General features: G+C 45.7%; 1 protein-coding gene across 11 annotated transcripts in view; it reads right to left on the bottom strand.

Moving 5' to 3' along the window:
• Positions 1-12,718, bottom strand: part of ZNF618 (zinc finger protein 618) — a 171,384-nt gene extending 158,666 nt beyond the window's left edge. For 5 of the 11 annotated variants that reach the window (XM_076008970.1, XM_076008969.1, XM_076008971.1 and 2 more), the window contains exon 1: positions 12,590-12,703. In XM_076008970.1, coding sequence (XP_075865085.1) covers positions 12,590-12,622 — 33 coding nt within the window. In that variant the 5' untranslated portion in view covers positions 12,623-12,703. Of the gene's footprint in view, positions 1-12,589 lie in introns of all 11 variants that reach the window. The other 6 variants (XM_076008973.1, XM_076008975.1, XM_012768858.2 and 3 more) reach the window with 3 other exon arrangements.
• Positions 12,719-13,692: the final 974 nt, after the last annotated feature.

The raw sequence follows: 13,692 nt of genomic DNA, 5'->3' as shown, positions 1-13,692 counted from the left end.
CTTCAGTCAACAGAATGTGGTGAAGTTATGCTGTGTGACTTCAGAGGCTAAGTCATAAAAAGTGGGGCTGCATTGCTTGGCTCTATGTCTTTACACATGAGCCTTTGGAACCCTAAGAAGTCTGGCCATGTATGAAGCCTCTATGCTGGAGAGACCACACAAGGGGCAGGGGGAGAGGGGAAAAGGGAAGAAGGGCGAGAGAGAGACACACACACACACACACACACACACACACACACACACACACAGACCCAAGGCCCCTCAGCAGTTTGAGTCTTCAAAACCCTGGCACCAAATATGAGCATGAAAAACCTTTTAAGAGGACCCCATCACATGACCACAACCACAAAAAGACCCCGAGCCAGAACCAACCAAGGGAGCCACTCCCAAATTCCCAACCCTCAGAAAGCATGAGAGACAATAAATGATTACTGTTGCTTTAAGCCACTAAGTTTTGGGGTGATTTGTTACACAGCAATAGATACCTAACACAGACAGTGAGGTGAGCGTGTGTGGGTGAGAGGATGTGCTGATCCTGCGAGGGGAGTCCCGGCAGTCAGCCCATCCGGACCGGGTATCGGCCCTTACCCTGCACATCTCTCTCGTCTGTCCCAACGGCCTCCTGCTTACCTAGCTATGCCGGGCCTCTCTCATCCCAGCTGTTTGTACTTCCAACATCCAGCCCTCTAAGCTCGGATTCTCTAACTGCCTTCCTGCTGCCCCTCACCAAACAGCACGTGCTTTCTAAGACCACCTAGTCCAAGTCCCTATTGTACAGTAGGGAAACTGAGGCCCAAAGAGGGTAAAGAGTGTACCCAAGACTGGAGACCATGTTCCTGTCCTGAATCCCAGGTCTATTTCTCCTCCAACACCCTGTAGGCCCCAGTGACCCCCAGGGTGAGTCTTGACTCCACCTCTCACTGCCTGTTACTGTCCCATCAGGACAGCCAGTGACGCCGCAGGCCCTGGCTGGGACATGCCAGAGCTCTTGGCTCCAAGAGTACCTTACATCTGTCTGGGCATAAATTTGCATTCTGAATCCGGGAGGCCCCGATTCCAAGTATGTCAAATGTAATTAATTACAGCAAACCTTCTGCAACTGTTTTCAAACGTGGTATTAAAGGCTTTGTGCACACGGAACACACAACCCGCTAGTCCGCTGAGACATGTGCGCGCGGGGAGCTGGGGAACGAAAGCCAGGGAGTCCCAGCCCCAAGCCCCGTGCAGTGAGGGGGAAGATGGGCTTCCCTAGACGCCACGGTTCAGAACAACCCACCGCAGCCAAGAGGAGGGCATGGGCAACGGTGTCTAAAGCACCTGGGTTCAAGTCCCAACCCCATTACCAACTCCACATTCTGGGCAAGTTACTACGCCTTCCTCAACTGTACAATGGGAATAAGATTCTACACCTCGAAGGGCTGTCCACCTGAATTTGGATCCAACTGCCACTTACCAACAAAGTAACCTTGGGAAGTTCCTTTCACCTCTGAATCTCAACTCTCTCATATTAAAAAAAAAAGTTCCCTACTTTTTCAGGGTGATTATATTAAATGAGAAAATAGCTATCAAATGCTTAGTCCAATGCCTGGCATATAATAACCACTCAGCAAATGCACAATGATTATGCTTCAAGGCAGAAAAATTCCATTCTGCAAAAATAAAGTGAGATAAATAAGAATGCTAAACTTTAGCCTTTTGACAGAAAGTTCCCAATTAAAAAAGTAAAAATTCGTAAGGCTGAATTTCTAACATGTGCTTCGAAATTCTTTCAAAACACTAAGAGCAAGAGTCCCAGGGCTGGAACATTAGAGACTACTTCTCCCTTGGGCCAGTCACCCACCAGTAGGTCTCTGAACCAGGTATGAAGTCAGGGAAGCTAGATGACCTCCCACCCTGCCAGCTCTGCCCAGGACATCCAGACTGATGTCCTCTGGATCTTCTAGAAGCCTTGTTTCCCAAATCATTACTGGGAGCAGACACAACCTAGCAAAAAAATCATTTCCACCTCCCCCAGGACCCAAAATCCATAGCCCCCAATGTGATCTGGGTCTTTGTGCCCAAACCAGCCCAGAACCGCACCCTGATTCAAAAGGACCCCAGTTCAAATCCAAAGACTAAATAGGCATTGGAATATTTTGGCAGGCAGAGAAATTGTCATAGGTTATCTTTTAGAGTTGTTTTTGCTCATCCTGTTGGATCTACTTTCTTCTAAAGTGTTCAACTAATGTTTAGGGGGATGGATAACCAAAAATGAGAAACAGTTTTATTTTTCCCCCCTGAATTACTAACACTGCTCCTTCTCCCTCTTCTCTCTCATAAATTCCAATTATCTCCTCCATTTTAACCACCTAGTTATGCTAATGCTGACCCCACGACATGTCATCCCATGCGAGGCTCTGAGTCCTGCAGTCTGTCCGGGTACCTAAAATCAGTCACTGCTGTGTGACCACCAGCAAGCCACTCCCGCCCTCGGGGGGGTTTCACTTCCTCAACTACAAAGGGAGCATGTTGGCTGAGATCAGCACTGGCCAACAGAAACATGACACAAACCACAGGTAATTTCAAATTTCCTAGTAGCCGCACTGTATTTCTTTAAAAAAGTAAAAAGAAACCAGTGAAATTAATTTTAGTTACCTATCTTATTTAACCCAAAATATAAAATATCATTTCAACTTGTAATCAATATTTTAAAAAAATATTACTGAGATCTTTTATGGTCTCTTTTTCTTACTAAATCTTTAAAATCCCACGTGGATTGACTAGCCACATTTCAACTGCTCAACAGCCACGTGTGGCTACTGGATACTAATATGCACGGGAGGGCACAGGCTTAGATGCTCTCTAGGAAACTTTACAGCCCTAGACCTCTGATAAAATGAAGACTAGCCTCCCAACAAATTCCACCTAAAGCTAGTAGCACCTCAGGGACTCTTCCCTTCCCTAAAGCCTCATTTCAGGCTAGTTTCAGTTTTATTTCAGATCAGTTTCACTTTCTGCTTTTTTTTTCCAGCATGCATTATAAGAAACACCCACATAAACACACTTAAATTTTTATAGTTATTTTTCCCAGTTTATGAAATAAAAAATAAATAAATAAAAATTCCCCCCAGCACCCAAAAATGTCTTCATCTATTCTCCTGGGGCACCCCAAGTGCCCTGACTTATATCCTCTTGACTCTCAAAACTCTGAGCCTGAAAGAAACCAAAACATAGATTCTCTGCAAAATTCTACCCAACAAAAGTTCCCACCCTTCCTCCCCCCAATCTTCTACACAAATGTTGGGACAGGTGGGAATTTGTAAAACGCAGGCTCAACTCGGGGAGGCAGAGCGGCCAGCTGCCCCGGTACGCTGTCTTGGACAGTAACACCTCCAGAAAGAGCCAAAGCAGCTTCTGACTTTCAATGTTACCAGCAAACTGCCAACCCGGGGCTCGGGAGAGGCCCTAGGACCTCCTCCGCCTTGCAGGAGCCGTTCCCACCCATGGGGGAGATACTAGGTTTCGCTCCTCCCTGCACCCCACCCAGGACCAGGGCCAGCCCCTGGGAATCCAAGATCCAACCCCTGAGACACAGGGCTCGCTTCTCTAGAAAGCAGTTTTCCCCTGTGCTTTCTCCAGCAGACCGGGGAGCCCCGCATCACCTGATTCCATTTATTCTCTTTAGCTTATATATAAAGCCTCGTTCTGCTTTGTCAGCCAAAATATTTATATCGTTTTTCTGTCGACTCAATACCATCCTCACCTCGGCCTCCCTCCTTTCCTTTTTAAGAAAAGAAAGGAGTTGTCGCCAACATGCTTCTCCAGTTCTTTGCTGTTCATGAAGCACTTTCTAGTCCGTTAACTCTTGTGACACTTGCAGGAAGCCCGGTAGGGTTTACAAATGGACTGACCTCCCACTTCACAGATGAACAAACAGAGGCTGTGCTAGGGGTCCCAGATCCCAGGGCCTTCCAAGGCTAGGCAGGCCACGTGTATGTTTGAGACAGGAGGAGGCTGGGGACTGACACAGACAGGAGCACACAGACCCTGTAAAGGCAGCCCAGGCACCACGGCTCACGCCTGCAATCCCAGCACTTTGGGAGCCAGGGCAAGAGGATCACTTGAGGCCAGGAGTTTGAGAGCAGGCTGGGCAACATAGCAAGACCCCATCTCTACAGAAAATTTTTCTAAAAATCAGTTGGGCATGGTGGTGTGCATCCATAGTCCCAGCTCCTCGAGAAGTGAGACTCTGTCTCTAAAAATTAAAAAAAAAAAAGAGCCCCACAAAAATATAAAATATAACAAGGGACCCATTCACCTCGTGAACACTTCATAAAGCCTGTGGTTCTGAGTTTACACAATTCACCCAACATGGCTCCAATCATCAGTGATTAGTACTAGCTATAAAAATTAGCATGAATTAGATTAACACCTACAGGGCTTCAGAGTTTAAAGAGCATTTTTGAACATGTTATCTCATGTCATTCCTACAAAGGGTTATTACCAGTCCATTTCCCAGATGTCAAAACGAAGATGCAGAAGGACTAAGGAAGTCGTCTGGGGTCTTGAAAGCATGGAAACAGCAAACCTAACCCAAACCCTGGGCATCTTCCAGGAGCCCCAGGGCCTACGTCATCTATACTGTAGGAGAGAGCCAGGGACACTACCCGCCCCAGCCGCCCGGCCACGGCTTCTCCCCTTTGAAATCTGATCACCTCGGGACCAGGCAGAGAAGCAGGTCATCCATCCAGCCCTGCTTTGATGACAACCCCAAGGGTATCTAATTATAACAAGGAAGGGAGGAGTCGGATTCTCTCGCTATTTCTCAAGACCAAATTAATTTTAATTCCTTTTGACACAGCGTATGTGCATATAGCAGGAAAAGCATTCGCTGAGTGGTTAAGAAATCTGAGGCTTTTATTTCCACCTCTGCCTATTCCCTGAGATCTTGGGCAAGTCACTCCACCTTCCTTCCCAGGCCTGCTTCTTTCTTTCTTTCTCTCTCTCTAAGCCTCAGTTTCTCTCTCTCTCTCTCTCTCTCTCTCTCTCTCTCTCTCTCTGTGTGTGTGTGTGTGTGTGTGTGTGTGTGTGTGTGTGTGTGTGTGACAGAGAGACAGAGAGAGAGAGACAGACAGACAGACAGACTGGATCAGGAAGGAAAAATTGGCTTCACGTCCCATGCTATACCCAACTGATGGGTAGCACTGTACTAAGAAGGATGCAGAGGCCACTGGCCAGACTCAATGGAAAAGGCTGCAGTGATTGATTAGTGATGTCTGCCACGGGCTTGAAATAGGGTCCGGCAGCAAGTACGTTACTTATTTACCATCCATGGACTGGATGATATACAAATAACAGGCTGCAAGTGATGTTTGCCCTTCACAAAGCTCTTTTCTCACATAGCGCACAACCTTCACAAGAACCCTATGCTGCGTTATCATCATCATCATCATCATCATCGTCATCAGTAGCACTGTCATCCCCACTTTACAGATAAGGAAAATAAGGTGCAGGGAAATGAAATTCTTTGGCAAAGACCACAAAATGATTAAGTGGTGGAGCAGAGAGGGGAGCCGAGCCTTGTCCCCTCCAACATCTGTTCGTTCTACCCTTGGAAACGTCAAACTGGTGGTCTGCCATTGGTAGGACAGCTCATCTACAGAATGGACCGTCCAGAAGGGGCCCCTCTCAGTGGCTACTTGCACTCTGTAGAGATGGCCACAGCAAAATTACAAAACCCACCCAAAGACATGGCAGGAAAGGGGTGCCAATGGAACCCTAATAAAACACCGGTTGTGACCAAATGGCCAAACCTAAATTGGTCGTCCTCTCTTCAGTAGACTCAAATCTGAATGATCTGAGCTCTTTCCAAAAATCGAATTAATTCATCAAATATTTATGGAGCTGCTGCTCTGTGCCAGACCCTAAAATGAATAACCCATGATCTCTACCCTCAAAGAACTCACAAGTTGGCTGGAGAAACATAAATGCACACAACTGACTCTCACCAGCAGGTCCACAGGGTTTGGAAGTACCACGGGTGCAGGGAGGGAGGAACTCTACTGGGGGTGGTACCAGGGTGGTTGGGGGGCTCCACAGAAGAGGAAGTGCATCTGGTCTCCAAGGGGTCTCTTTCTCAGGCAGTGCAGATGAATGGGGGAAGGGCGCCACGGGCAGGGGGCCCTGTAGGAATAGACGCTCAAAGGTACACAGTTCACCATGATTAAGAATTATCCCTTTTGCTTCATCTTCTACAGCTATGTAAAAAAGCAAAAAAAAAAAAAAAAAAAAAAAAAAAAAAAAAAAAAGAATTATCCCTTTTCAAGACTGTGCCACAGGCTCAGAGAGAAATCCAGAAACATTAAGAGGAGCTAGAGCATCCCTGGAATACAAGCATCCAGAACACTTTGACAAGAAAGTCTCATCCCAGTCTGTTTTAAAGCAACAGCCAAAAAGTGTGTATTTTCTACTCCTGCCTATCACTGCCCACTAAAGACAAGCCGCCAGGTTTTCCCAGAACTACCACAACGTGTCATCAGCGCGGCTCGATCTCCCCAAATGGAGACCCACTGGCCTCTGGGTCGAGCATCGACTCACCATCTCCTATGGCCCAAGGGCTGGCTAGGAGTCTCCACATGTCACTTGATCCTAAAGCAAGGTCAGGATTTACCCACTTTTCCCCAATGCAGAAGCTGTGGTTCCAAAATCAGAAGTGACTTGCCTAAAGTCACACAAACCTCACCACACCACGAGATTGGATTTCAAACTCTGGTCTGGCTGACCTTAAATGTAGCTTTCCATTTTGCCAGCTGGGGGTAGATGACCCGTCCGACCCAAGGCCAATCCTGGGGGTATTTCCCGGTGGTTCCCCATGTTTTCAGGTCAAAAATAGGAGTGCACTGCCAGGCCCTTTCTTCCCCTCATCTCCTCCCTCCCTCAGTCCCCACCCATGGTCCCGGCCACCTGCTCTTTCCGCATCTACATCCTTCCTTCAGGCAACACTTCAAGACACGCACTTCTCAACTTGAACAGCACACAGACTGCAACACATCGTCCCAGAGTTTCTAGCCATCATCTGTCACTCTGAACGACAGAGCTCTGGCCTAACCCTGGCAGAAGGTCACTTAGGGACAAATAAAACATAAGTGTGGACCACTTTAGCCAGGAGGGGGCTATATAGATGGAACTCATCTCCACTATAGGCCAGAATGCCTCAGGGAATGTGGAACTCAGGTAGGAAGTCCCACCAACAAAACCAAGAGGTTTGAAAGATGTCACTGATCTCCTGGGGCCAACCACTAATGACAATGAAATGGAACATTGGTCTGGCCCTGCAATGTCCAACACGGTAGCTACCAACCACATGTGGCTACTGAACACATGAAATATGGCTAGTCAGAATTGAGATGTACTGTAGGAATGAAAGACACGTAGATTTCAAAGATTTAATGCCCCCTCTCAAAAGAACGTAAAATGTCACATTAGTGGGTTGATGGCATGTTGAAATGATAGCATTATGGACATACTGAGTTAAACTCAGTATTATTAAAATCAATGTCACCTGCTTTTAACTTTTTCTTAATATACTACCAGAAAATTGAAAATTATACTCGTGGCTCGTATTTGGGGCTTGAATCATATTTCTATCGAACAGCGCTAGTCTGACACATATAAAAGATGAGGAGACTAAGACAGTAATTCTGGAGTTTTTAAGACGTGCATACCCACAAAAATACAGACAGAGTCTGACTAAAACTTAAATATAGTACAAACATGGACTTTCTAACTCCAGGAAAATTTCTCTGGCAATTTGAAGCAAAAGTGCAGAATAAAGGCAACTCTGACAGGTACTCCTCCCACCAAGATATGGATTCCACATTACTTTACATCTCCTCTCCAGCAAGAGGACCTAGCAAAGATGCTGCCTTTGAACTTGCATCTGCCCTTCCACCTGCCCTTCCAGTCTCATCCAAAGCCAACAAGCTGGGGTACTGGGTACATGCCTGACCACACATGCAGCTGAAACTTCTTCATGGATGGCCCTCGACAGGGGCTCAACCAGGACCCAAAACATGTGGCACAGGATACCTATCCCACAGGGTTTGCCTAAAAGTTAACTCAGATAATAAATGAGAAAATAAAGTATAAACAATAAAGTAGAGTATACTTGCAGCACATCATGGTGGCTCATCCAGTCTAGTACCTTTCAAACTCTTTGATCACCACCCACAGGAGGCAATATATTTCACATCACACACATACATCCACACATACAATGAAAACAGAAGTTTCATGAGACTATACTTACCTGTTCTCTGTGCTATGCCTCTGCTATTTTTGTTCCCTATATTCTATTCTAGTCTTTCTTGAATGCTGATTATGATTAACTAAATTGACTTCACAACCCACTAATGGACTGTGATTCAAGGTCTAGCCCAGGAATGGAAACTAAGAGGTGCACTGCTATTTGACGACTGCACCCCTCTCTCCAGAATATCGGAGTCTGCAGGTGGCCTCAGAATCCCTCTCAGTACGGTGATCCAAGCAGCTCCAACCAATCCCTTGGAGTCGGAATTAGAGATGAAACCCATTTATTATTATCCTTGATCTGAGTCAAAGCGCTCAGTTCACAAACACAAAAATTGAGGCTCTGAAGGAAAAAGTGATTTGCCCAAGGTCAGACAGCAAGACCTTGGGAGTTCAGGCTTCCAAATAATCCACAAGTGAAGTGAAGTCACTTCACTCCACATCACCAGACAGGAGCCACAAGTGACACAAAACGTTACAAGAGCATGGAAAAAAACTCAAAATTTCAAGACTATGAAAAGTCAGCTTATATATATCCAGTGAAACACAGCAAGGAAGTTCTTATCACCCACCAAGGAGAAGACGTAAGGATTCTGAGGTCAGAGGAAGCAGCATGCCAAGAGCTGAGTCAAAAGTGGAGAAAAAATTGTATCTGACACTGGAGGAGTTTTAAAACTCAATTTCTCATAAGCCATTGGCTGTTTATTTTCTAGGATGAGGGAGAGGTCAGCCTTGCACTGACCAGCCATCTTTGTTGCTTTCCTTCTGCAAAAGCAAGAGCCCTTGTTCAAGTTCACCTCTGTGCAGGGCTGAAAGTATAAGCAAACCCTTTTTCCTAGCTTAGTCCAAAGTCAAGCTATAAAGCAGGCCCTTGAAATTTCAAACCTTATTAGAAAAAAAAAAAAAAAACCTCCTTAGGCAGAAAAGCAAAACATTAATAAGAGTCTCCACTGTGAAACTGAGTATAAATGATCTTTCACCAAAATAACTCAGACCATCATCAAATTACCACCCCTCAAGTCCAATTTGCCAGATATTTTGCCCAATATTATGAGAGAGTGTGGTGAACAGACACAGACTCATTAAAATTAGCTCATATATCCATTTCTGGTCACACGTCCACCTAAAATAGGAGGTGAGAGAGACAAGGCCCAGGTCAGATCTCAATCCAGAGACAGACACCAATAGAAACAAAAGAAAACTGGCCCCGCCCCCAACAAAACCATCATGCACCTCTACTTCCTTTACAACAAACATGATCAGAATCACTAATTTTTTTCAGGAAAGAAAAAAAACATGTCTATAAAAACAGAAATGATTTTCAACTTCTAGCCATGGGCTCCCTTTAAACCATAGACAACAGAACAAAATTTCAGCAGAAGAGAAGGAAGGAATCTCAGTTGTGTGTCAGGAGATCCAGGCCACACAAAGGGACATGCTGCAATATTTTTATTCCTTGCACCAGAAATAACCTGTTATCTACAACCCTGACTTTTTCTCAGATTCTCCTACCCCTACCCACCCCCCACCCATGCTTCCAGCCCAGCCCGTCTTCAGCACTGCTAAACTCAGGCCTTCTGCCTCATGAGGCCTCCAGAGCCCCTTGGAAATTACAAATTCCTTGACCATCCTAGGCATCGGCCTAAATAATTCAACAGAAAAAAAAAAAAATTTTTAATTATGCTACTTAAAAAAAAAAAAAAAAAAAAAACTCATTCCAAATATGTCAGAATGTGGCCAGTCAGCCCTGAAGGATTTCGTTACTAAAAAAATAAAATCTCCCAAATGCAATGGCGATGATGGGAAATGTCAAACCTCTGCCACTGTCAAATAGATTTCACAGAATTAGTATCCCCTTAAAAATCCAAATTTCCACAAGACAGGGTTGGGAATCTATGGACTGGGGCCACCAGTTCTTCCAAGACCAGCTAGTGGCTGGCGAAAGGGGCACACAATTTCATGTTCTTGCCCTCAGTGACCCACCATTAGCTCCCAACCAAAGGTCCCACCAAGATCCCACCCTGTAAATGCTAGCAATATATTCCTTCTGGACAAAAAAATTAGAACTTTTTTTTTTTTGGCTTAAAATCTCCAGCAAGTTCAATCAGATACTAATGTATCACAAATAACCCTTCATCTTTGAGTGGGTACCTTATTTTCATCTGTCAAATTTCAATTCAGTCAATATTGTTTTTCTTAAAATTTTTTTTTCTTTTTTGTTTCACCTTCATTTGATTCATTTTCAGGCCAAAAACTCCACATGAAATATTGTTTGTACATATGCTTTCATATTCCAAAAGCAAGTACCTTTGGGTTTGGCTTTTGTTTGTATTTTAATTTTTTTTCCTTAAAGGAAAATAAATTTTACTGTTAGAATCAGCTGAGTTGGTATTTTACCCAATTTCTTCAGCAAAGTAAGTGTTCCACCAAGGAAGATGGATAAAGAATCAGAATTTTCATCTCCTCTCTGCTCATCTTTCTTTTATCTTTCTTGTTAAGTCAGTAAAATTTGTGCATTTTTTTCTTTTGGTCATAAACCCCCCAAAATAATCAAGACTAATGGATTTTCCCCCTTTGAAAATAATCAAATTTTTAAAAAACACCAAATGTTAATAAACTACCAACCCCACATCACAATCAAAGAGGCCTGAAACCAATCTGGATTTTTTTAAAAAAAATAATAAAATTTTCAAATTGGAAGAGTGAAGAAGACAGAGAAGGGAAAATTTTCCTTACCAAGGATTCCTCAATCCTTGTCTTCATCAATTGATTCAGTTGCATGTCATAAAAAATGAGCTTCTGTGAATCCACTGTTAGTTTTTTCATAATAATGTTAATTATGCATATCTTATTTTAATGGCGGTCTCTCCTACAAATCTGTGGGCTACTCAATTTGTATAATATATGAATTTACATTTTTTCTACTGAATACTGCTCAATAAAGGTTCCTGACATTTTCTGGATAAAACAACAACAAAAAAGAAATGTCTGGACCTTTCAGGAAACAAAATCAGAAAACAGTCTTAATTATTCCATCAAAAAAAAAAAAAAAAAAACCCATACACAAAACCCAACAAATACAGAAAAAATAAAGATAGGATTTCACTCTAACTTTTCCAATTTCTGTTTTCTTTGAAATCTTAGTATTTAAATGCAGTGAAATGTAAATGCAAAATTAAAAAAAAAAAACTACAATTTTTGGGTGTGTCCAAAGCCAACATTTTAAGGTCTATTTTCTCTTTTAAATCCTTCCTTCTTGGAAATAGAAAAACTTTAAATATTGCCAAATAGTAAAATTAGTCTTTTTTTGCCCGCTGAGCTAAACAAGTTCCAAATTACAATGAAGTACAATTTCTAATTGCTTCATAAAGCCAATTCTCCCAGTTTTCCCTAAACTCCACAATTTCCCTCCTTTCCTCATTCCAATTAGTTTTTTTCTCAAACTAAAATGAGTTGGGTAGTCAAACTGACTTTGCTTTTAGGAGGTTTTTGCTTTCTCTCCTTCAAGAACTGAATTCATTCAAAATCCAGCTTAATTTTCATTTACATATTATCTGGATTTGGCTTCAGAAATAAAAATTGTCTCCATGCTTCTGGAAAGATCAAAGTGAAAATTTTCACCCGAAAAAAGAAAAAAAAAGAATCTCTTACCCCTCCACTGTCATGTAGCGCAAACTTTTGAAAAAATAAGAAATAAAAAATATTTCTTTTCAATTTTAATTTCTTTTTTTATTTACAAAATAGTATCCTCTAGGTGGCGTCGTTTTAATGGGAAAAAACTACCGTTTGAAGAAAAATTAGAAAAAAAAAATTGAGAAAGGGAAATATGGCCTAAAAAAAAAAAAGATTGTTGCAAAAATGGGGGCCCTGGAGGGAAAGACCTCCCAGGGGGTCATCGGGGACCCTGAGCGCAGACAGGGTCAGGGGGAAATTGCAAATTTCGGGGGGAGGGGGGAGAGCTGGAAGGGGTTGCATTTTTGCAAAATGTGAATTGTCCAAACTGAAATGGCTGCTCTGTTCTCTCGCCGCTTTGTTTTCTGGGCTCCGGTCCGAGCCCAGGGCTGGAGGGGGCGCCGGGTGGGGGCCCCAAAGACCCCTCCACCACCCCCACTCTCCTCACACCCCGCAGCGCCCGGGGGGGTGCTCTCCGGACCCCGACCCTCCCGTTTGCGCCCACAAAAAGCCCGCAAACGAGCCCAGGCACTTTGCATTTTGCAAATCTTGCAATGAAGTGGCGCAGCGCCCCGGGCCCCGGCCCCCCGGGGTCCCCCGCGCGGTGCATGCCCCCGGCCCCCCGCCGTACCTGCGGAGCCGCCGCGCCGCCCGGCTGGTTCATGGGTCCGTGCGGGAGGAGGCGGCCCCGGCGCGTCCTGCTCCTCCCGGGCCGGGCTGCTGGTGCGCGCACAATGCCGCCGCCGCCGCCGCCGCCGCCGCCGCCGCTCCCTCCTCCGCCCGCCCCGCTCAGGCCGGGGGGGCGGGGGCGCTGGGGGCGCGCGGGGGGGCGCCGGCCCTCGCCCCCACCCCCGGCCCGCACCGGCCGCGCCGCCGCCGCCGCCGCCGAGCCGCCCCTCGCGGGGCCGCCGCCGCCCCCCGCCGCCCTGCCCGCCCCCGGGCCGGCCTCGCCGCGCGGCCCGCGAGCTCCGGGCCTCGGCCTCGGCCTCCGCGCCGCCGGCCTCCGCGCCGCACACAAAGCCGGCCGGCCCCGGGGCGCGCCCGCCCGCCAGCCCCCGGCCGCGGCGCGCCCGCCCCCCAAACTTTCCCGCGCCCGCCCCCGGCTCGCGCCTGCCCTCCCCGGCCCTCCAGCCCCTCGGAAATGTCATTTTCGCCTACGAAGAAAAGTTTGGGGAGCCGGCTCCCGGCGGAACACAAGCGGTTAATGGGAACTCCTTACCCCCTACCCCCCCAAAAAAAATTAGAGTGATTTTTAAAATAAAAGTTTTGAAGAGCTGGCCTTATGGAAGGCTCAGAAGGCTTCCTGGGAATATTCCTACTGCCCCTGTCACCCCTCCTCAAAAGCCTGAGGTAATAAAGTTTGAAGAACTGGCCCCATGTCATACAAGAGGGGTTAAGGGGACTCTCTCCAGCCGCACCCCACCCCCGCCACGCCCCGCAGGTTGATTTTAAAAATAAATATTTGAGGAGCTACTTTTATGTGAAATGCTGGTGAAGCGACTGTTTTCTACCTACCTCTGCCAAATTAAAAAAAAAAAAAAATCAGATATATTTTTACGGAAAAGTTTGAAAAACTGGCCCTCCAGTAAGACAAGAGGGGGTAAACGTTAAGGGGGTAACGTTAGGCCCCCCCATATCCCTCAGTCAAGGTGATTTAGAAAAGAAAAAATTCAGAAACTGCCTCTATGTGAGATAGAAGGTGAACCAGGATACTTTTTGCCAACACCCTAGAAA

The sequence above is a fragment of the Microcebus murinus genome, chromosome 12 (assembly GCF_040939455.1).
Source record: "Microcebus murinus isolate Inina chromosome 12, M.murinus_Inina_mat1.0, whole genome shotgun sequence".
NCBI lineage: Eukaryota > Metazoa > Chordata > Mammalia > Primates > Cheirogaleidae > Microcebus > Microcebus murinus.
This window is presented reverse-complemented; position numbering and strand designations above follow the sequence as displayed.